At 34.3% G+C, this 24858-nt stretch overlaps 1 protein-coding gene across 5 annotated transcripts in view; it reads right to left on the reverse strand.

The window, feature by feature from the left end:
- Atg5 (autophagy related 5) overlaps nt 1-24858 on the reverse strand; it is a 215909-nt gene that overhangs the window by 100907 nt on the left and 90144 nt on the right. For all 5 annotated transcript variants that reach the window (XM_087208692.1, XM_013076112.3, XM_004855441.4 and 2 more), the window contains exon 6: nt 18296-18390. In XM_087208692.1, coding sequence (XP_087064818.1) covers nt 18296-18390 — 95 coding nt within the window. The remainder of the gene's footprint in view (nt 1-18295; nt 18391-24858) is intronic.

Raw genomic sequence — 24858 nt, forward strand, 5'->3', positions numbered from 1 at the left:
TGCCCATTTATGCACAAATGATGCCTTCCAAAATTAAAAATACCATCAACAATGATTAGAGCTATCACATCTTATATTTTCATTTGCCAATTTTAAATAATGAACCAAAATTTTAAAAATATATTTCCATAATAAATAGTAAGAGCTTCAAAATGGTTATGATGAATATCAATAAAAATTTTCTTACTGGTCCTCAGTTTTTAAAAAAAGGCATAATACATAACTTTAGTGAATCACACAGTTTCTGAAATTCCATTAACAGTAGTAATAGGCACTATAATGATATAAACAAAACTGCAATGAAGAATATTATGTTTCTTTTGTTTAAAAGTAGCTTTCAGGGCTGGGGATTCAGCTCAGTGGTTCCGCCGCCTGCCTCCCAAGCTCAAGGTCCCGAGCTCGATCCCTGGTACCAAAAAAATAAATAAATAAAAATAAAAAATAAAAGTAGCTTTCAGGGCTGGTGATTTAGCTCAGTGGTGCCATGACTGCCTCTCAAGTGCAAGGTCCTGAGTTTGGTCTCTGGTATTAAAAAAAAAAAAAAAAAAGTAGCTTTCAGACTGCTTATAACAAAAGCATAGTTATGATGACAACAAATTACTTACTAACAGAATTATTCTAATAGTAAAGTAGTCCCCAGGTCCAGGATCTCATCATTCATTAAATATTTATTATATACTTACTAGTGTGTGGATATAAAGATGAACAGCATACCAACACAGTATAGGTATTGTACACTGCAATACAGTGTTAAGTGACAAGAGAAATACAAACAAAGTAGAGAATATTATAAAACCAGAATACAAATTTCAACACTGGTGGCTGGGGATGAAGTTCAGTGGTACAGAACTTACCTAGCATTCTTAAGACCCTGTGTTCCCTACCACATCTGCAAAGAAAACAAAAACAAGAAAATCTCCAGATTTCTTGGCAACAAGAGCAAAAAAAAAAAAAAAAAGGGCCGGGGATTTAGCTCAGTGGTTTTGTCACCTGAGGCACAAGGACCCGAGTTCAATCCCCGGTACAAAAAAAAACAAACCAGCAGCAACAACAAAAAAAACCCCATAACTGATTACATAATTGCATTTTTTAAGAGTAGAAGATATTAGCAAGTATGAAATAAAATATGCCAATTGTGACAGAATGTAAGATTTTATAACAGGAAGGACTTTTAAGAGGATAAAAATAAAGGAGGGACTATAAATGGCCTTCAAGCTTCCAAACAGATTTTTTTTCTTAATGGAGAAAGAGATTTGGTCATTTTAGTATTCAGAAGGCAGCTGGTATGTAACTGTACTTGTCAGAAATTAGTACAGGAAAACAATAGCTTAAAGGCTACACAGTACAGGAAGACTGGACCATCAAATGCAGTGGAATGAGCAAAAGTTTGGTTGGAATCCCAACTCCTAACACTACTGTGTCCCTAAGGCAAATTACTCTCAACTCTGGAAGTCTGTTTCTGAATCCCAATGGAGAAAACTTATAGCTCTGAAAGACTTCTGTGATAATTAAATGACATGAGATAATCAATATCTAATGCAACAGGTACTTAGCAACCACTAGGTCTTTTCATTCCTCTTTTAAAATAGTTAAATGTGGAAACCAAAGGAAGGTTACAGAACTTACTTGTTATAGACCAAATACAGAGAAAATAAAAGGAAATAGTATTGAATTTCAGTTATTTTCCTACATCTTGTTAATTAGTATAAATATTATATGACACAAAGACAAATAAAAGAAGGGTTTACCCAGGATATGCTACCAGACTTTATCAACAATGACATACAATGTATGCTTTAAATTGCCACATGCTTATTTGGGTTAAGAAATACTCACGTAGGGCTGGGGATTTAGCTCAGTGGTTCCGCCGCCTGCCTCGCAAGCGCAAGGACCCGAGTTCAATCCCCGGTACCAAAAAAGAAAACAAAAAAAAAGAAAAAAAAAAGAAATACTCACGCATGTCAAATTTTACATCACATGACTTTCAGAAGGCACATATTTAAATTTGCTTAAGAATATCCATAAGTATAATACCTCATTAAATAAACAGAATGCTTTTAGAACTTTACAGTAATCAGTCTTTTTGTGGTGAGAAGTGAGGGAGCTGGAGCAAGAGGAAATCTGTGCCACTTATGATGAATTTTATCCTTTATGGACAAAAATAAGAGACTTGAAAATAATCACTTTCTGTAGTTATGCTAGGACAGTTTGAAGCCAATTTTTAATATTCTTAACAATAGTAAAAAATAATTAACATTTGAAAAGCTGTATTATTATAGTCAGGGATACTTAATCTCCAAAGCAGCAGTGTCTTAATTCAGGCTATAATTAAATGACAAGCACTCATCTGAGTTATGATCATACATCTGGTTTAAAGTTTATGTTTTGTCTATTTAAATTATTATAGTTATTATAATTCTGTCTAGACAATGCCAAATATATTTTGTCACTAAACAGTTAAGGCAAATACTGGCAACAGTGTGTCCTCCTCATATCCTCTCACTACATAATATATATTATAAGGAAGTACTATTTAACTTGTAAGACTAGGATTAATTTGGTGCTGTTTATTACCTTATTTATAAAACAAGTTATGTTCCTTTTAAATTTTTAATATGAAATTATCAGTATACTCGCTTCGGCAGCACATATACTAAAATATGAAATTATCAGTATGGCTAGAGGTAGATTTCTATAAAGGTGGTAGGATTATTTCAGCAATGATGATGTTAGTTCTTCAAAGATTTCAACATCAGATAAAACAATCATAGTTGAGGGCTGGGGGGTATAGCTAAGTGGTAAATCACCTGCTTAGCAAGCATAAGACCCTGGCTTTGAACGCCCACATTCCTCCCCCAAATAATACTTGTTAATTTCACTGAAAACCACACTAATACAAGAATAATGTAAATAATAAACTTATTTTTTTCTAAAGAGTCACAGGGTACTTTTGCATATGGATGTTTTATATCTTTATGGTACACATACACAAACTAAGAAGCACTTTTCATTTGTACAAAGAAATTAGAGAAAATGTCTAATAACAACAGCAGCTGTCCATACTTCAGAAATGAAATGCTGTTATGATACCCAGTAAAGTAAGTATCTTCCCCACAAGAGAAGAAAATCGAAAGCCAGGCTAGGAATGCCTGAAACTCTGTAAAGAACATCACCTACACTCACTCGTCTAAACACGCCAAGTATTCACAGTGAGTACTAAAGTTTGTGACATGAAAAGGTCTATTATCAAATAACTTTAAAAATTAATACCACCGAAGCATCATCAAGAGTAGATTACAACTGGGTGTAGTGGTGCACACCTGTAATCCCAACTACTCAGGAGGATGAGTCAGAAGGATCTCAAGTTCTAGGCCAGCTTGGATATTTACAGAGAAAACCCTGGGTTCAATCTCTAGTACTGCTAAACAAACAAACAAACAAACAAACAAATTTATTTACTTTTTAAAAGGCCTGGGGATATAGTTCAGTGTTCCCTGGATTGAATCCCCAGTATCACATGGGAGGAGAGGATGGTTTTGGTAGTAGAGATCACATAAAAAAAGATTTGTGAAATCTTTAGAAGTACCAAACAAAGGAAAGTCATAAATATTTTTACAAATTTGGCTGCTGACATAACCTGCAGATAAAAAAAAATTTTAGACTAGCACTTTAATATGAAAACTATATGAAAAAGTATTGTAAAATTATAAAACTCTTAGAAGAAAACAAGATGAAATGTTTGTGGCCTTAGAAAAAAATTATTTTCTTAGCTATGACAACCTCAAAGCACAAGCAATAGCAACAATAAAAGATCAAGTGACTTTGTCAAAATTAAAAATTTTGTTCTTCAAAGACCATCAAGAAAATGAAAACCAAGAAAATGTATGTAAACTATATATCTGATAAGAATAATATACAGAATAAAGAATTCTTAAAACCCAACCCAATTTAAAATAAACAAAAGATTTAAAGATATTTCCCATAAGAAGATATACAAATTAGCATCAAAAGACAAGAAAATACCCTTAATATCATTACTTGTCAAAGAAATGCAAATCAAAACAGTATGGGTTACTCACTCAGAGAGCCATAATTACATTGCTAGAAAATAAGTGTCAACAGGGATGTTGGAACCCTGCTGGCAAGAATGTAAAATGATGCAGATGCTTTGGGAAAATAGATGGACAATACTTCAAAAGGTTTAACAAAGAATTACTACATAAAACAGTAATTTTACTTCCAAATATTTATTCAAAAAGCTGAAGATTTATGTCCACCAAAAAACTTGTACATTAAAGTTCACTGTGCAATATTCATAACAGCCAAAAGGTGGAAACAATCCAAATGTCTACCAGTTGGTGAAAGGATAAACACAATGTGAAGTTACCATGCAATGAGATGCTAAAGGATCATTAAAAAAAGAATGTATTGATACATTCTACAACATGAGTGGACCTTGAAAGCATTGTCCAAGTCAAAGAAACTAGACATAAAGAACCACATATTATAGATTCTAATCACATAAAATGCTCAGAATATGCAAAAACATGGACACATAAATTAGTTGTGAGGGGCTGGAGGGAGGAGGCAAATGATGGACTGCTAATGGACATAGGATTTCTTTTTGGATTGCTGAAAATGTTCTTCAATTTTGCAGTGGTGATGGTTGCACAATTCTGAGAATATTCTGAAACTCACTGAACAGGATTTTTTAAAACAGTGACCTTTATGATATTGTAATTATACTTCAATAAAGCTTTATTTTTTTCTTTAAAAGTTCCTCACATAAATGATAGGGGAAGTCCTTCTGGGGTGATGGGTCTAGTTTCCTAAGTGATTAATAGCTAGCTATTCATCAATTTTTTTTATTTATGTGAGTTCCTTTAAAATATCATTATATTTCAATAAACAAAATTTTCAAAAATTTAATATTAGGTCAATAGCCCCCAAACAATGAAGATTAGAGAAATATTCCCTTCTGCATTAATTAAAAAAAAATGTGTTCTTTCTAAAAAAAGCTGTATAGCCTCATTAAGTTACTGATGGGAACTTAAGTAACTTCGCCTTCTTTACTGAAACCATTTAATATTCATATTCTGGTAATTAAAGCTTAAAAGTTTTTAAATTACAAAATGATATTTAAAGGGGGAATTTGCAACAATATTAACAATTTCATTATAAAGGTTAATGTGAAAGAGAAGTAGCAAACAGTTTCTGGATCATTAAAAATGCCCTTATTGCTGGGGATTTAACTCAGTGGTTCTGGCGCCTGCCTCGCAAGCACATGGTCCTGAGTTCGATCCCTAGTACAAAAAAAAAAAAAAAAAAGCCCTTATTGATAATATGTTGCCCAGATTGTGGGCTCACTATGCCTATTGTTTTTGAGCTTTCCTGAAACCATTTCAACTAGTGAGGGTTGGCAAGGAATGCCTGCCTGCCTTCTTTCTTAAAAGCTTAGGAACCTCTGGATTCCAATTCACACTGCAGAGACCTGAATGGGAGGGGAATCTACAGTAAGAGGGAACTCTTCTTCTGACAGATTCTGGAAGGAGAGTCTGGCATTAAAAAGAATAATGCTATAAACACAGGTTTAGCAGAGCAGATATAATAGTGCAATGTCATTATTACTTACATGCCCTACTCTAGGAACTTAACAATTATTTACGATATAAATAGCTATCTCCCCCCCAATCAAATTTTTGAAATACATGAAGGGACTATGAACACAATCTAAACCAAACTGATAAGTCTCAATGGCATTTTAATTCAAGATAATAATTCCAAACCACCAGTTGAGTATGTCAAATTACAGGCTTCTTTCCATAAAGCAAGTTTTAAAATAGTAGAAACATTTTGTTATTTAGTACAATGACATATTTATTGTACTAAACATGAAGTATGAAGTGTTATTTGGTATGATGTCAAAGATTATTGTAAGTCTTATATAATTTAAGTGACAATTTATCCATCTGAAAAACAGAATAGAGACTGTGGCAGGGAGTACAATTAAGAAGCATCTCCCCTCCACCCCAATGCTAAGGATCAAACCAGGGCCTTGTGTAATCACTCTACCACTGAACTGTATCCTTAGCCTCAAAAAGACAAATTCAACATCAAAGATTCATTACCAAAAAATGCACTCTGGCTAAAAGCTATAATCACAGCACTTATTTTTAAAGCCCTCTCAGAAACTAGATATTAAGAGATGATAAATTCAGCCTCATTAATATTTATCAAACTGCAGAAATGAGTGGAAGAGTGTGGTATTACATCTTAAAATATGATCCTTTACTTAACAAATTTTAAGGCTCCAAAAGGTGCAGCATCATTCCCCAGAATTAACTGCAATTCAAGGAAACCTTATTAGACAAAACACAAATTACAATAGTATTTAAGGCAACCACTGTTAAAATGGTTCAAAGTAACAAAACTACTCAATTATATGTGATATGGCATAGAAAAGCATGGAAGTCAATAGTATTAAACATTCTAAAATGATAATATTAGAAGAAAAAGCAAATTTGTTAGTTCCCTTTCATAAGCATTCCTCAAGCAGTGTAAAACAAGAGTGCAAATTACACTTTGATGTGTAGATCCTTTTGAAAGCTACTCTGCCTTGTTTTATATGAAGCATCTGTAGCTAAAATGAACACCTAGTGAAGAGTATGGAAGCTGCATTACATAAGCAGACGTCAGAACTGTGCCAAGCTGATTCTAAGTTACTTTAAACATGTACACAGAGTCCAAAATTAGTGACGGCTTACTTCTTAGACCTAACAGATAATTACCCTCATCATGATGAAAAGAATTTTAAATGTAAGCTAATAGAGGTATTTTTCCTTTAGCATAGCTCTGCTTTAAAAGTGAACCTCAAGACTTTAATTAAAATAGGAAATGGTTTGCTACATAGTAAAAACACTTTTCAGACTAGTGAGGCAGAGAAAAAAAGAGAGACTTGCATGAGGAAGAAAAGAGAACAGAAGGTAGAGAAATAAGAAAGGAAAAGAAAAACCAAGAGGATAGAGGACAGAATGATCTATTAAAAGACATTATAAACTAGCAGAATAAATTCTTTCCTTTTTTAATATGTGAAATAATCTATGGTTTCTCTTATCTGTGCTTTGAAAAATCTAGACAAAATGTTAAGAAAAATAACTAGGTCTTAGATTTCTAAGTCTTTAGCTTTTAAAAAAAATGGTACTTCTTAAGATACATCAACTCTCATATTTGAGGTGTAATTTCTATTTACAATGATGTTATAAAAGCAAACTTAATATGATATAAAAGATAAATGAAATTCAGTAAGTAATATATATTAGTTTGATTACTCAGTTTCATGTACATCAGCTCAGACACATATCTAATATAAAAATCACTCATCAGTGAACTCAACACTTACCTGAAACTTTAATTCATACAATTTCACAACTAGTACAACTGAATTAATTTGTGTTAAGCACATAATTGTGTCACAACATATGTATGCATGTAGGTGACTTTCATAAAACATTACAGCCAAGGTAGACACATGGTCTACTCAAATGTTTTTAAAATGTGTATCCAAGCTGGTGTGGTGGCACATGCCTATAATCCCAGCACTCTGAGAGGCTGAAGCAAGAGGATTCCAAGTTCAAGTCCAGCCTGGGGAACTTAAAGCCTGTCTCAAAATTTTAAAAAGGGTAAGAACATAGCTCAATGTGAAAGCCCTAAGTTTAATCTCCAGTACCACAAACAAACCTGTGTATCCAATCCTGTCGAACTTAATTATAATCAGACTCATCATTTCACAGAAACCTCTCTCTAGCAAATAGTAGCTACTTGAAACAGCAGTGACCCTCTTCTAAATTGACAGCCTTTAAGCAGACCATTGAGAAACACACCCTGCTCAAGACAGAACATATTTTGTTCCCAAGGCAGCAAGCCAGATAACACAATTCAATGTTTATATTACACTTTACTGAGAACTAACACTTTAAAATACCACAGTCAATACGCAAAGAAGTAACCTGCCTACTTAATGATTTGAGAGGTTTCAAGTGCATGTTGGTATCTATAAATGGTATCAATATAATCTATGCACACATCAATATACCTATGTATGTATACTTATATCATTGCTTCAGTACGTATTATAAACAATCTACATGGATCACAAAGCTATCATATAAAATTCTGTAACATCCTGAAAATTAAAAGCACAATAAAACATAAAAAAGTATGACTGAGAAAGTCTGGCATACGATTCACAGAGTATAACATACTAAAATGAAATGTCAAAATTGTGTAGGCTCAGGACAGAAAGAATACAACATTAGCTTTTCTCTTTTAAATTATTTTTTTTCCTTCTAATATTTCTTTTCTTTTTGTTACCGGGGACTGAACTCGGGACCTTGCGCTTGCAAGGCAGACTGTGGAACCACTGAGCTAAATCCCCGGCCCTTTCCTTCTCGTATTTCTAAGCGATCACCATATATATAATGCCTATTTGAAATTATTAGCAAGTAGTTATTTTTAAAGTATGAGTAATTAGACCAAAAGCAACTCTTCTATTTACCCAAAAGAAGGAACCATTACTGAGAATCAATGCCTAGTAATTCTGTTCTTAACAGACAGGTGTTGTGTGTTCTGGCATGTTATATGAAAATCATTTATGAGAAGAACAGGAAAAAAATTAGAAGTCAGTTCTCACTATTGGAACAGATAAGTGATTGAGCAGATTTCGGATATCATGAAACTGAATTCAACTGGCTGACTGATCACCCTAAGAGAAATCAGTCTAGATGCTGGCATTCTCTGTAGATAGAAAAAGAGATGGAAAGAAAAAGGCAATAGTGACATGAATAAACAAACAGGCCTTAGAGATCTTTCTGAATAGTAAAACTGAAGGAACTAGACATTCTTTGGATAGGAACTAGTCACAGGCTTTGCTACTACCAAGATCCTATTAGGCCAGCAGTAAATTGGGAAGCTAAAGCCCACGTTAGTGAAAAAATGGGAGGGCTGATGTCAGCCATTAAAGCAGCAGCAAGATTGACAAAGCTACCTGTTGTGGCACACAGCTGTAATCCCAGCGCTCAGGAAACTGAGGCAAGAGAATCATGAGTTTGAGGCCAGCCTGGGCTACAGAGCAAGTTCAAGGATGGCCTGGACTACAGAGCAAGGCTGTGTTTCAAAAGAGGTGGGGATTTAGCTCAGGGGTTCTACCACCTGCTTTGCAAGCACAAGATCCCAAGTTCAATTCCTGGTACCAAAAAAAAAAAGTGGGGGGAAAATATTATGGTCTGAGGTGCCTTAAAAAATAATAACCAGAGAGTAAACTTTAATTTTAAAACATTTGTATGAGTTGTACACAAAGCTCTTTATTGTGACATGAATACTATTGCATAATTAGATATGAAACAATTTTATTTTTAACGATTAGAACATTTTTTTAATGATTAGAACATTTTAAGCAATCTTACATTTAGTGTAAGCTTTTATCAGTTTTCAAACTAACCAACTGAAGTCTAGCTTATTTTTTTCTGTAACTATTCATGTTCTTAAAGGTATTAAGGAAAGATGAAATTTAACAAAAGATAAAAGAAAATACATATCAATAGGTAGTAATTTATATGCTAGACTAAGATAATTTTTAAAAACTAAGTTTCTTCTTATAACCAAGAATTTTATTTGGAGAGGGTTAGTAAAATAAAACCATCTTTGAATCAAACTATTTTAAAATGAGGTATTATTTACTTTGGCTTTAAAATAACTGCATGCTCAACTTGGATAAACATGAAGAACAAAGTTCATTCAATTCCTAAATTTGAGAGTTGATGTTTTAATTGATCACTAAAAACTGTCTAATTAATTATTAGAGAAAACTTTCTGTACATAAAAAGATAAACCCTACAACTTCAGCTGTTTCACAGTAAAGGGAAAATGTTACCTTTTTACTTTCTGTCTATGTATGCTGTTAGAAGAAAATGGCCTGAAGGTAGAAAGCAACAGAAAGTAGGAAACTGCATAATAAGCCTGATGTGTATGAAAACTGGAATATAGTCTCAAATGGAAAGTTATGAAAAAAAAGGGCTAAAAAACCCCCAAAGTAATGAATTTAATACTTGAAAGAGAGAATAGGTTCTGGAACCAGACTGGACTGCCTGGGGGTCCAATCCTGTTCTTCTAATTACCAGGTAGGTAAGACTAGACAAGTTTCAATGACCAATCTGTATCTCAATTATCCCATCTATATAATAGCACATAATCCAGAGAACAATAGTTAAGGACCAAGTGAGCAAATACAGTATCTGGCACTCAATGAGGTACAAAATAAAAGTCGGTTATTATTGTTTCCATCTACACTTTGTTTTAATTACTAGCACTGTTTGGCCTGGGGATTTAGCTCAGTGGTTCCAGGGCCTGCCTCGAAAGAGCAAGGACCTGAGTTCGATGCCCAGTACCAAAAAAAAAACAAAAAAACAATTACTAGCACTGTTTTTTAATCTTTCAATTACTGAAACAATAACCTAGCTTAGTGCAACTAATTACTAACGAGAAAATGTTAACTTTACCTAATGACAATTTTAATAGTCTGGGATAAATACCATTAATTTGGCATATCTTCATTTTTCTAGCTATAAATTAGAGATATTTGCCATCAGATTATTTTAAAATCATTAGATACAGCAAATCTTAAGAAGCTCTTTAAAAGCTTAAAAAGTAGTAATATTTGCTCTCACTCAATGCTCTAAAAACAAAGCAGCAAATTGTATGTATCAGATGTTCCCATTCCGATACAAGGCACTTGTTTTAAAATATACCTGGCCAAATGAGCTTGTATGTAACAGTTGCTTTATTTTTCAGAAATTCCTACAGAAAGCAATTTAACTCTAAAAAGCTGAGAGTAATAGCATATTCAGTAAGGGCACTGAAAACTTGCAATGTTGGGCTGCCCCCTACAGGCCTGAATATGCCTATCCCTTTTAAAAGGTGTTTAAGATGAGTATGATTCAGATTTTACCTTAGAATAATATCAACACTGTCAGGCCAGTAGTGCACACCTGTAGTCCCACCACTCAAGAGGCTGAGGCAGGAGAATGGAGTATTCAAGTCCAACCTGGATGCATAGCAAGACCTTGTCCCCTACACCCCCCCAAACACTGACTAAAGCAAATTATTATCTGCTCATTCATTCATTCATTCATTCATTCCTTCTAATAGGAAATAGTCTCTGAGAGTCATTTATAAAGATACAGAGAAATGAAACAGTCCTTGTCCTTGGGTAATTCATAGGTTACTGATTACAGAGAGACTATATACTTCAATAGAAAAATAGGCTAATAGGCAAGTTTAGAAGCACTCTGTAAGTGCTATTCTTTTACTTGTATGTTTAATAAATGTCTAAATTACTCTAAAAAGTGAAATTAACTTTATGGACTAATCTTAGATTGCTATTCATTACAAAAAGTTGAAAATTAATGATCTGTCTTCAACGTACCAGTATTCTGTTTGTAACTGTTATCTTCACTTAGACCAGAGTTCTTTCAAGAAGTGAGCATTTAGGTCCGGGTATTTGGCTCAGTGGTTCCACCACCTGCCTCGCAAGCACAAGGACCAGAGTTCGATCCCCGGTACCAAAAAAAAAAAAAGAAGTGAGCATTCATTGTATACTTGTGTCTTTCTTTACATGAGGTATGAGCCACACATATTTTATTTTTCAATTTTTTATTACTATGTTTGCAGTATATGATTATATTCCTCATGGGGAGTTGGTACATATACGTAACACATCCAGGTTCTTTCTTATCCCCTTCTCTCCTCCCCCCTCTTCCCTCTGGATCACTTTCCATTTACAAAAGACATATATTTCCCTATTTCATATTTGCAAAGGAAAAGTGTAGAATTAGTCTCAAACTGAAGATGCTAAGCTACTTGAACAAAAACTAGGCCTTAGGAGTGGAACGCTTCATTTTTCCACTTTCCTCTGCAAAGTAGAATGAAGCAGTGGAGCAAAGGGAAAGTATTCTAAAGGTTTCATCTCATGGGGAGAAAAAGCAGTAAAAGAACAGTGTCTTGGTATATAAATGGGTCTTTAAGAATATGATCATGAAGGGCCAGGGATTTAGCTCTGGTTCTGCCGCCTGCCTCGCAAGCACAAGGTCCCGAGTTTGATCCCCAGTAACCTCCCCCGCAAAAAAGAATATGATCATGAGCTTACACAAAGTGAAGGTCAACATTATGGAGTGAAAACACCAAAGTGCCAAATGTAAAAGGAAAATAATAATAGCCTCAAATTAGTCAATGATTTAGCATCCATTTCTCATTAAATATTCTGGAAAAGAATTACTAATAAAGACTATAATTCTAAATGATGAAATGTTAAAATTAAATCAGTTAATTCAAGAAACCAAACAGAAATGTCTGCTAGGAGCAACATGCAAGCATCTTAACAATGCATTTCAGAAAAAGAAATGGTTCATTAAGAACAATATTATTGTTTGTTTCACCAATGGCATAAATACATAAAAATTGACACTGAATTTTAAAACCTACAAAACATCTAAAAATATAAAAAATAAAGCACTAGATCTATTTGAAGAAAATTATAGAATTTGTACATAAAAGAAAATCTGCTTAAGAGAGAGATCATCTTGCCCAAGCAAGTATAAGACAAATTATAACAAAATTAAAATTGAAATTTAATATATTTCTGCTTATATTAAACAGCACACTATGAGAAATTGCATAAAGCAATTTTAAAAGCCACGTGGGAAAATGAGTGACTGAAAATAACCAGGGGAAAAGTATAGAAAAGGGGGAAGAATGACCTGTTCCAGTAGTTATGAAAACACACAATTAAGAATAATTGCTAGAGGGCCGGGGATTTAGCTCAGTGGTTCTCCCGCCTGCCTTGCAAATGCAAGGTCCAGAGTTCGATCCTCAGTACCAAAAAAAAAAAAAAAAAGAATAATTGCTAGAAAAATACTAGAATTATAAATAAATATAGTAAAAGTAGAACAGAGTATCTAGACATAAATTCCAATAGTCAAACCACTTTAATAAAAAGCAGAGGTAGACTGTTTAGCCAGTGGAAAAAGGATAGTTTGTATTAGGAATGAACAAGCTGTGGCCCGCAAGCTAAACTGTGCCATCCACCTGTTTATGTAAATAAAGCTATACTGGAACACAGCCATCCCTATCATGAGCAAACTTTCTAAGGATGCTTCCATGCCACAAAGCCACACAGTTGCAACAGAACCATCTGGTCTGCAAAGCTGAAAATGTTTACTTTCTGCTCTTTAAAGTCTGCTACCCCTTAAGGATCTGGGTGGAGGAAGTACTGGGGAGTAGCCTCCCATACTTCTGGGATTTCAGGGATGTGGCACTATGCCTAGCTAATGTATGAATGGATAAACAGTATGTGAGATATATATATATATAATACATATATAATATTTTATATATATTATATATATATATGTATTATTAAACCTTAAGAAAGAAGGAAATTTTGGTGATACAGCCTGTGAACCTTGAGAAATAAGTCAGTCACAAAAAGAATGTTGCATTCAGAAGGCTAGGCAGGAAGATTCCAAGTTTGAGGCTAGCCTAGAATACTTAGTGAGGCTGTCTGAAAAAAAAAAGACAAATAGGGCCGGGAATTTAGCTCAGTGGTTCCACTGCCTGCACCGCAAGCACAAGGTCCCAAATTTGATCCCTGGCACCAAAAAAAAAAAAAAAAAAAAAAGACAAATAATGTATGATTCCCCATACATGAGGTACCTAACATAGTCAAACTCAGAAAAAGTAGCTGCCTAAAAGATAATAGACTTTCAATTCTTCAGGAAATTTTGGAGAACAGATGTACAACAATGTAGATGTACTTTTAACACTACTGGACTGTATACTTAAAAATGATGAAGATGCTAAAATTTATGTTATATGTATTTTACCAAGATTCAACATTTTAAAATAAATTTTTGAAAAAGAAAAGGTACCAATTTTTAAAAAATCAAGCAAAGAACGTATGGTTAGCTATGTAACATAGAATATTTATATTTCACTCTATTAAAGAAATTAAATATCTGCACAGTCAAAATGTATTACAAATTGCACAATGTATTTTTTTTGAAATGACAAACTAAAGTGAAGCAATAATAATCACTTTATTAAACAATAAGTCCCTCCTCCAATAGAAAACAACAAGAACAGAATTATATCTCACCAACATTTATAACCCTGGAAGAGCAGGAATCCTAACAAATGTGGCCATAATTTGCCACAAATTTGTATTCTCACACTTCAACATTAATAAATCAACATTTCTGAAAACAAAACTGTAAAATTTGGCTCCTTCAATTTAGGAAGCACCAAGTTAATGCCTACCATCCTAGTTTCCATTTTTAAAAATATGCTCTTTTTGGGTTGGAGATTTAGCTCAGTGCTGCTGCACCTGTCTCACAAGTGCAAGGTCCTAAGTTTGATCCCCAGTAACAAAAAAAAAGACCTCTTTCTCTTCCAAAATCCCTATCTGTTTAAATTTTTAAGCGTAATACAATAGGAAGTAATAGATTAGCTTAAGTAAAAATGGCTAGTAAACCTCCAAATTAAAATGAACATTTTTTTTCATTTATTGAGTAATAAATTCATTTTTTCATTGGGAAAGACGTTCTGGTGATTATGAAAGATAATAAAACTAAATTCTAATTCTAGTTTATTTTACTATTATATAACTGATGAAAAACATCTTCCAAAGACAAGTAGGAGCACGTTAGCTATTATTAGACAACAAGCATAGCTTACCAGCTTTGTGTTTTTGTGTAAAACTAAACATTGTTAAATTGTTCCTAAGAAGGCTAGGTGAATTTATTTACAATCTCAAAAACATGTAGATAATTAAATGATCTTTGTTGACTAAATAGGAATGGATATTCAGATTATTTATTCTTTATAGGATAAAGAAAAAACTCCTTAATAAGGTCTGACTCTAACTCTTGAAGCCCCAACTCTAATTGTCTTTTTTTTTTTTGGTACCAAGGATCGAACTTGGGTCCTTGCACTTGCAAGGCAGGCGGCAGAACCACTGAGCTAAACAAACCCCTGGCCCCCCACTCTAATTGTGTCAAGACAAACAGGATGTCCTAAGATTCACAGGGCCCCCTTTGACTCAAAGCTCTTCTTGTGACTCTGTGCCTACCCATGAGTCCATCTAGCTGTCAGATATTAGGATGTAACAAGCAAGACAGCTTTGTCTGTCCTCCCAAACTTCACCTACGGACATTATGCTTTTAGTGCACTATATAACTCTTTCTTCACAGAAATCACTGCTGCAGTTTTATATTTGTTTGTATAGTGAGTTGTTTAGTTTAACCTTTTGACCATAAGCTTTCTGTAATTGGTGATGCATAATATTAATCACCATGGGAACCTCCTACGCACAGCAGTGGACACAGCATGCAAATACTTGTAAGTAAATGAACTCACATTAAAGAAATGAATAAATCTTTCTTACCCAAAGTACAGTATATTCCCAGGACAACCTTATAAACCCATTGCTTTTTGAAAAACAAAAGTGATAGCCTTATTTTCATCATGGTCAATCAAACATACAAAATTAAATATCACATGGTTTCTCTTACATGAGAAACACAAAATAGAAATAAAGAGCAAAATAAAAGATAATAGGAAACAGGCAGGCAACTCTTTTGCAAAAGAGACGGAGACCAAGAGATGGAGGAGGGGAAGGAGGAGTAGAAAGAGATAAAAAAAATTCAGATGTGTTATGTACATGTACCAACTCCCCACAATGAAGGTAATTATGTATTGCAAACATGCACAAATAAAATTTTTTTTAAATTTTAGAAGACTACATGGTCATTTTACAAATCTTTTTGATCAAATGTCCTCATTAGTTATCATCTATTTACATGTGCTATTCTAAATAAAATTTTGGTTGTATTTCAAAAACACTTCCTGCCATTAACCTCATTTCTAGAATACTGGCTATTACTGAAGCACCTGGATTTTAGGAACACAAACCTGAAACTCACACACCAACCCAAACTGTTATGTAAATGAGAGAAACATGGTCTGTAACATCTCTGGACAAATTTAACTTTTACCATTAATACCCTGTTACTCGATTATAGTCTTCTTGAGCCCATGATGAATACACTGCAGATGACAGAGAAATAGTTTTCCAACAATCTTTACAAAAAATTAATCTTAAAACACCACTACCAGTCACATATTTTCTGGGTTGCTATCAGTTTATGTATTTGACAAAGGTACACTTTGTTTTCTGTGATAAATGTGTTGTGAAAATTTTACAAAAAAAATTATGTACTGTTCATAAATCAGTTCTTTGCTTTTGTCATTCTGAGCGACTGACATAAAATCTGACTTTCAGTTTCTTCATTTATTAAATCAAATAATGACTCCCACCTCCTAGAATAGTTTTGAGACTTCAACATGAAAATAGGCCTTATTCAAATATGCCCAGGCCCCCTTGCTCCCTCCTTGCTATATAGGAATTCTAATAAGATTCTGCAGAGTAAAATAAGTATTTTAGTAAAAATCATTCCATTTATGTCTTAATAAACACAGATTTTTCAGATTTTCTTTAAATCTTATTAATTTAGGATCTCAAATAGTACAGTTACTTACATATAGTTATATTTAAAAGTAAAGGGTGCCAATTAATCAAAATGTTGCCTAAGTAAAAGCTACGCTTAATAAACAGACTATCACAACTATATAAACTAATCAAAAGTTAGCAACAGAAATACCTTTAGATTATATAACTTGAAAAAAGGAAAGCAAGGTCCTATCTATCTTCGGTCATAAATAAATAGAAATTTAAAAATACAAAATGGGGAAAGCCAGGAAATGATAAATTGGCAAAAGCTAGAACTCTTGAATTTTTACATTCACTTACATACCAGAGATCTGAAATTTTATTGAAATTCAATAAAGAAGAACCAAAATGGAAAGGGGGTAAAACCAAAAGCAAAGTTGTACAGTTAACTGAGAACCAATAAAGTCCTCAGGCTTTTTTTGTTTTTAAAGAGAAAATGCCCACTGCCCGGATACAGTAAAGATCAGGCAGCAAATTCTGCTCTAAGAGAATCCCCGTCTGGTAGCCAGGTTTTGTCAAGCAAATTGAGAATTTTCTACCTTCCCCCTTTCTATCTAATTACAGAAATTTACAGAAACCATTTTGTCCATACACACACATTTTCTTGGTCATTCTGTCCTCACCAAACCCCCTTTCTCAAAAATCCTCCTGTATTATGACACAATAGTAAGAGATATAGACTGCTGGTTTTCTTTTAGAATGAATGACAAATTTAAAAAAGGAAGACCTTTCCTCTGTAAAGGTGCACTATTATACAGACAATAATAATTTCTGCATTAAGTAATACTATAATAGACATTCCCTACAGGAACTTAATGTATCAACAATAAAGTAACTATAGTAGTGTTAAATATATATGCCAGATCTGAACAATCCACATAAATGCTGGGAAATATAAATCTCAAAAAAATTTTGGGACTCTTCTTTTGGAAGTGTCTTCCGAGACTATGGCATATTTTATTCCACTAAATTCCACAAATAAGACACTTTGGTAGGCATGGGAATCCCTTAAGTATGTGTCTATGGCACTCATTTTATAAGAAAATAAGATTAATGAATCATAAATGATTCTACAATGTTAAAAATTCATACACTGAGCACTTTTGCAGAGGTTGTTACATTTCTGTGAGCCTTTTTCATAACATGTTCATGAGTGATCTTGCTTTATGTGTATTTTTGTTTAAAAACAACATCATGCCCTGGGGTCTACTTTGAAAAGCAAAATTCACCAACAAAAAAGTGCAAAAAACAGAAATAACACATGGCACCCAATAGATTATAAAACAGACAGTATGTGAGGTGAAACAAGACTGCAAAATGTTGCTTTGTTCAGTTTCAGCTGGGAATTTGGGCATGAGGCAAATCAAATTTTTTACCACTCTGTACAACCATGAAAGACACAAAGTGCTTCAAGTACTGATGTAGAAATTGCAAATAACTGTAATACATAAATGAATCAGCAAATACAGAAGCTACAAATAATGAGCAAGAAGTGTATATGAGTCAAAAATTTCAGTGAAATCTCTGATTTGATTGCCACCAAAAGCTACAGATCTGAGAAATCCTAATACTGTTCAGTTAGGTACAAACTTAAAAGTTTAGGACAAGAATGCTTCAACAAGTAAGCTGTCTGGGACTTTCACAAATGGGTATTTTTTTTAAAACATTACTTCCTACCTGATATATTCTAAAAGGGATATAACGAAATCCATTTTCTTCTGCAGGATATTCCATGAGTTTACGATTGATGGCCCAAAACTGGTCAAATCTGTCTGAAATGATACAAATTATTTATTATTAAAGAGGAATACTATAATAAGACATGAAAGTTTAAAAAAAAATCCTACCAGATGCTTCTGAAAAGACATAATGAACACAGTACTTTTTCTTTACGCTTGGGTGGGTGTGTGTGGGGTAGTAGGGGTTGGAACTAGAGCCTCATGCATACTAGACAAGCATTCTAACACTGAGCTACATCTCCAGTCAATTTCCTTTCCTTTCCTTTTGTTGAAAGTGAGTCTCACAAAATAGTATGATACTGGCAAAAGAACAGACCTGAGGATTAATGGAACAGACTAGAAGATGCAGAAACAACTCCAGACATACTCAACCACCTTATCTTTAAAAAGGAGCCAAACACCTTCACTGGAAGAAAGATAGCCTCTTTAATAAATGGTGCTGGAAAAATTGACTTTCCACATGCCAAAGATTAAAACTAGACCCATATCTTTTACGACGTACTAACCTAAAATTGAAATGGATCAAAGATCTAAATATTAAAACAGAAACACTAAATCTGCTGGAAGAGAAAATAGGTAGAATGCTTCAGGACACAGGAGTAGGCAAAGACTTCATGACCAAAACCCAGACCGCACAGGAAATACTACAAAGAATCAATAACTGGGACCTCATCTTATTAAAAAGCTTTTGCACAGCAAGAGAAACCACCAACAGAGTAAAGAGACAACCCACAGCGTGGGAAAATTTTTTTTATCAGCTATTCAGTTAAAGGACTATTATCTAGAATATATAAAGAACTAAAGCAAATCAGATCTCCAAATTTAAAGACCCATTGCAAAAATGGGTATATGAGGGCTGGAGATTTAGCTCAGTGGCACCACACCTGCCTCACAAATGCAAGGTCCTGAGTTCGATCCCCAGTACTGAAAAATAAATAATTTTTTAAAAAGGGGCAACTGAAATAAAAAGATACTTCTCAGATAAAGAATTAGAAACAGGAAATAAATATATGAAAAAATGTTCAACATCACTGTTCATTTGAGAGATGCAAATTAAAACAATGCTGAGATCCTACCTCACTCCGGGAAGAATGGCTGCTATCAAGAAATCATCCAATAACAAATGCTAGAGGCGCTGGGGGTAAAAAGGAATCCTTCTCCACTGCTAGTGTGAATGAAGGCTGGTGCAACTACTGTGGAAATCAGTGTGGAGATTTCTCAAAAAACTAAAACTAGAGGTTCCATTTGACCCAGGTATAACTCTTCTTGGTATCTTCCCAAAAGAACTAAAAGCATCATAACACAGCGATATATGCACACCCGTGTTTATAGCAGCACAGTCTGTAAGAGCTAAATCCTGGAAACAGCCCAAATGTGCATCAACTGACAAGTGGATGAAGAAGATGTGGGGTTTTTTTATACAATGGAGAACTACTCTGCCATATAGGAGGATGCGCTTCAGACATTTATAGTTAAGTGGATGGACCTTGAGACCACATGTTTAAGTGAAAAAAATCAGACACACATGTTTAAGTACTGAAGTTTCTCTGCTGTGAGAAAACTAAAGTGGAAATAAGGACTAAAATATATAACATATTGGGAAAGGGGAAGAAAATGTTCAAATGGGAAGGGAAACAAGAGAGGATGGAAGAAGAAAGGAAGGAAGGGACAAGAAAAAAGGTGAAGCAGAAAAAGCATTTGACAAAATCCAACATACGTTTATGATAAAAACCCCACAAAAAATCGGAATAGATGGTCTCTATCTCAATCTGATAAAAGCCATCTATGAAAAACCAACAGCCAATATCATACTCAATGGTCAAAAAATGAAATCCTTCACACAAAAATCAAGAACAAGACAAGGATGTCCACTATCATCACTCCTCTTCAATACAGTTTTGGAAATATTAGCCACAGCAGTTAGACAAGAGAATGAAATAAAAGGAATAAAGATAGGAAATGAAGAAGTCAAATTGAAATTATTTGCAGAGGACATGATACTCCATATAGAAGACCCCAAGAACGCCACCAAAAGTCTTCTAGACTTAATAACCAAATTCAGTAGAGTAGCTGGATACAAGGTCAACACACAAAAATCAATAGCTTTCCTCTACATGAACAACAGACTCACTGAGACAGAAATAGGGCAAATAATTCCTTTCACAATAGCATTCAAAAAACTGAAATACCTAGGAATCAACCTAACAAAAGAAATCAAAGACCTCTTCTCTGAGAACTATAGCACTCTGAAAACAGATCAAAGTTGATATCAAAAAATGGAAAGATATCCCCTGCTCCTGGGTGGAGGAAAGAAAGCCTCTTTAATAAATAAATGGTGCTGGAAAAATTGGCTTTCAACTTGCCAAAGATTAAAACTAGACCTATATCTCTCACCATGCACTAAACTAAAATTGAAATGGATTAAAGATCTAAATATTAAAACAGAAACGCTGAACCTGCTGGAATGGAGGTTAGATAAAACTCTTGAAGACATTGGTGCAGGAAAAGATTTTATGAACAAAACCTCAGTTGCCCATGAACTAGCACAAACAATCAACAAGTGGGATCTCTTCTTATTAAAAAGCTTCTGCACAGCAAGAGAAACCACCAACAGAGTGAAAAGACAACCCACAATGTGGGAAAAAGTTTTCACCTGCTGTTCCTCAGACAAAGGTCTACTATCTGGAATCTATGAAGAACTTAAAAAAATCAGACCTCCAAAATTTAAAGACCCAATCCGAAAATGGGCATCTGAAATGAACAGACATTTCTCAGACAAAGAAGTAGAAATGGCAAATAAACACATGAAAAAATGTTCAGCATCACTGGTCAATCGAGAGATACAAATGAAAACAACGCTGAGATTCCACCTCGCCCCAGAAAGAATGGCTGCTATCATGAAATCAACCAATAACAAATGCTGGCGGGGCTGTGGAGAAAGAGGAACCCTGCTCCCCTTCTGGTGGGAGTGTAGACTGGTACAACCACTGTGGAAATCAGTATGGAGATACCTCAAAGAACTAAGACTGGAAGTCCCATTCGACCCAGCTATTCCACTGCTGGCTATCTTCCCCAAAGAATTAAAAGAATCATACACCACAGTGATATATGTGTGCCCATGTTGATAGCAGCACAATTTGTAATAGCTAAAACTTGGAAACAGCCCAAATGCCCATCAACTGGAGAATGGATAAAGAAAATGTAGTTTTTTTATAAAATGGAGTACTACTCAGCCATAAAAAATGAGAAATTAGAGACATTTATAGCTAAATGGATGCACATTGAAGTGACACTCCTAAGTGAAATGAATAGGACACAGATGTGTAAATACCGAATAGTTTCTCTGGTGTGAGAAACTGAAAGTGTAAATAAGGACTAAATGTATAATAGGTCATGTGAAATAGGAAGAAAAGGGGCAAAGGGGAAGGAAGTGGGAGGGCTAAGGGAAAGGATAGAAGGGAATGGGATTAATATGAGAAAATGGAAAAATAGGAACAAAATTTTTGTAAATAGGGAGGGCTGGAGGGGTTGAAGGGAGGGCTGGGCAAGGGTGAAAAACAAGAACCAAGACAGACTATGGAAAGGTGCAAATTTCCAATGATGAATGTCATTATATTGTATACCTAAAATGTACCAATGATTAGAATGAATAATTGATAATGTAAAATAGGAAGAAAAGGTCCAAAGGGGTAGGGGTAGTGGGAGGCACAGGGGAAAGGAAAGAAGGGAAAGGAAAAAATGATGAGAAATGGAAAAAATGGAAATAAAGTCTTTGTAACTAGGGAAGGGTGGAGGGCGTGAAGGGAGGGCTAGGAATGGAGAAAAAATAAGAACCAAGATGCATTATATAAAGGTACAATTCCCAATGAGAAATGTAATTGTGTTGTATACCTACAATGTACCAATAAAAGAATTTAATACAAAAAAAAAAAAAAAAAAAAAGAATCAGGACCAGAATCTGGGTCTTCTAATTCAAAGTCCACAACTGTTTCAAAACTGTATCTTAACAACTAGGAGTGGTGGCACATATCAACGATCTCAGCTGCTTGCGAGGCTGAAGCAGGATGATCTCAAGTTCAAGCCCACCCCGAGCACTTAAAATATAAATAAATAAAATAAATAAAAAGTGATGATACTGTGTAGCTCAGTGATGGATCACTTCCTACAAAAAGAAGAAATAAATACATACTCTATCTTAATGCTAAGAGTAGCTCTTTTGGCATGGTTCAGTCATATATAAAACAATTATTCTTCAAACACTTTTTAAAAATGTCTAACATCAAGTATCAAAAAAGAATGTGGCAGCTAACTCAAATGGTTGTTGATGTATACTTGAAAATTTTACTCAATGTCTTGTTATTTAATCTCTAACACCCAGCATGGTGCATGCATAGCATATGCTCTTGAATCAAAGAATGAATATGGTAGAACACTATGAACATAATGTTTTTGTTTTTTTGTTTTTTGGGGTTTTTTTGGTACCAAGGATCAAACTCGGGTCCTTGCGCTTGCAAGACAGGCAGTGGAACCACTGAGCTAAATCCCCAGCCCGAACATAATGTTTTTTCCAAAAAATTGGTTTCTAACCCTATCCCTGCAACTAAATAGTAAGGTGACCAGAAATAAAATCTACAGAAAATTCTAAAAATAATCTTATAATTATTGAAGACTCTTATTAAAATTGAACTAGTTAAAAAACATAAGCAAATCCTTATTATAACAATTTTATACCAATTCTAACAGAGAAAGCAACATCGGCTAAAGCAATAGTTCATAACCAGGGAAGATTTTGCCTCGCTGGCAAAATATGATAATATCTAGAGAGATTTTTTTGGTTGCCAAATCTGTGTGTCTGTGGCTAGGATTTAGTAGACACAGGTCAGGAATTCTGCTAACAATACTATAATGCATAGAACAGGTCCCAAAAACAATTATCCTTGAGTCAAAATATCAATACTATTGAAGGAAGGAAAATAATCACGAATAATAAAAAGTACAGAAAGGTAACTGGTAAAAAGTTTTTATAAAACTATAATTGCAAAAAGTAGGTGAATGAAAAAAAGAACTGTACTGTGGCTCTTATTAATATAATAATCTTCAACTCCATGTTTACTCTTCAATAAATACACTACTATATGGACCCAAATCCTTTAAACCAGTGATAACCATATTCAGATTTCACAGCAGAGTGTTGAAAGGAGATTCCAGGGCTCTTCTGCAGCTTTCACGTGCTGTGGGGTGGATCAGTGGTACTGGGGTAAGGACATTAAGTGGAATGCCAGCCCAGCCAGCAACCTTGGCTCTGCCTAGCAATAATGTGCCCTCTCAACACAGAATTTGGCACTCCAAAGGCTTCCTATCTGGATGGGCACACTGGAGGCCTAAAAGGGCTGCCCACCTGCAACTTCCCATATAGACTTCACACCTTCTCTATGCCACGCCACATACATTTCAGATCACTTTGACTGCCAAAGGACTACAGACCCAGCCTGGGCAAGACAGTGACCTCTAATTCTATGGACTGAACTATACCTTCCCCAGAAGGGAATCTCAGACTTGGAGAGGGGACCCATGTAAATCTGTCCTTCTGTTTTCTTATTTATAGTCACTCTTTCACCAGAGTTTAGTAATTCTTTATAAAAACTTACCCTGTTCAACTCCCTGTGTGGATTCTATCCCCTGACTGGACTTACATAGATAAAACCATGTTAAAAGGGAAGAGAGACAAAAGGATCTGTATTAATATTACTTTTAATCTTCTCAAGTTCTATGCCTATATGAAATTGGCATACTAAGCAATACTTAAAAGTGCTCTAACCAAGAATAAACTAATTTTTATAAGTGAATGTTATTAACAGAAGATACAAATAGACATAAAATCACAGGTATGACTGAGCATATAATCAAGTGCCTTTCACAGTGGATTTTGTAATATTAGTATATCTTCAATACTTTAATCAATAATTAAGAAAAAACTAAAGGGCAATGCATGTAGTTGAGTAGTAGTAGCAAGACTGCGTCAAATACACAAGGTCCTGGGTTCAATCCTCAGCACTACAATAAATCAAATAACGCAGAAGAAACGATGATGTTCTATTATCCTATATATTAATGAATCAAGAATATATTTCCCTATTTTTAAGCAATATGAGTATTGGAACTATGCTATTATTTATAACTGAGTCATAAAATTGGCAATTTGTTTTATTAGCAATCAAGGACAATATTTATAAGTAATGAGAAGTATGATCTTTGGCTATTCACATTTTGAACCATATGCAATTATACATATATTATATACATCTACAATGATAAATGTAGATCAATTTCAGCAATTTTCAAATTTATGTGCTTCTCACTCCAAAACACAAAAATGAACTAAGTAGGGAAAAACTAAAACTAAAAGCCACTTATCCTTATAAAGGATGAAGGAGGTTGAGACAGGGGCGCACTTTGCAGTTTAGGCTGCCCTTGAACTCACTATGTAGCCCAGGCTGGCCT

Source organism: Heterocephalus glaber, unplaced genomic scaffold, assembly GCF_053883595.1.
Source record: "Heterocephalus glaber isolate CG9 unplaced genomic scaffold, H.glaber_assembly_v1.0 deba00000942, whole genome shotgun sequence".
Taxonomy (NCBI): Eukaryota; Metazoa; Chordata; class Mammalia; order Rodentia; family Bathyergidae; genus Heterocephalus; species Heterocephalus glaber.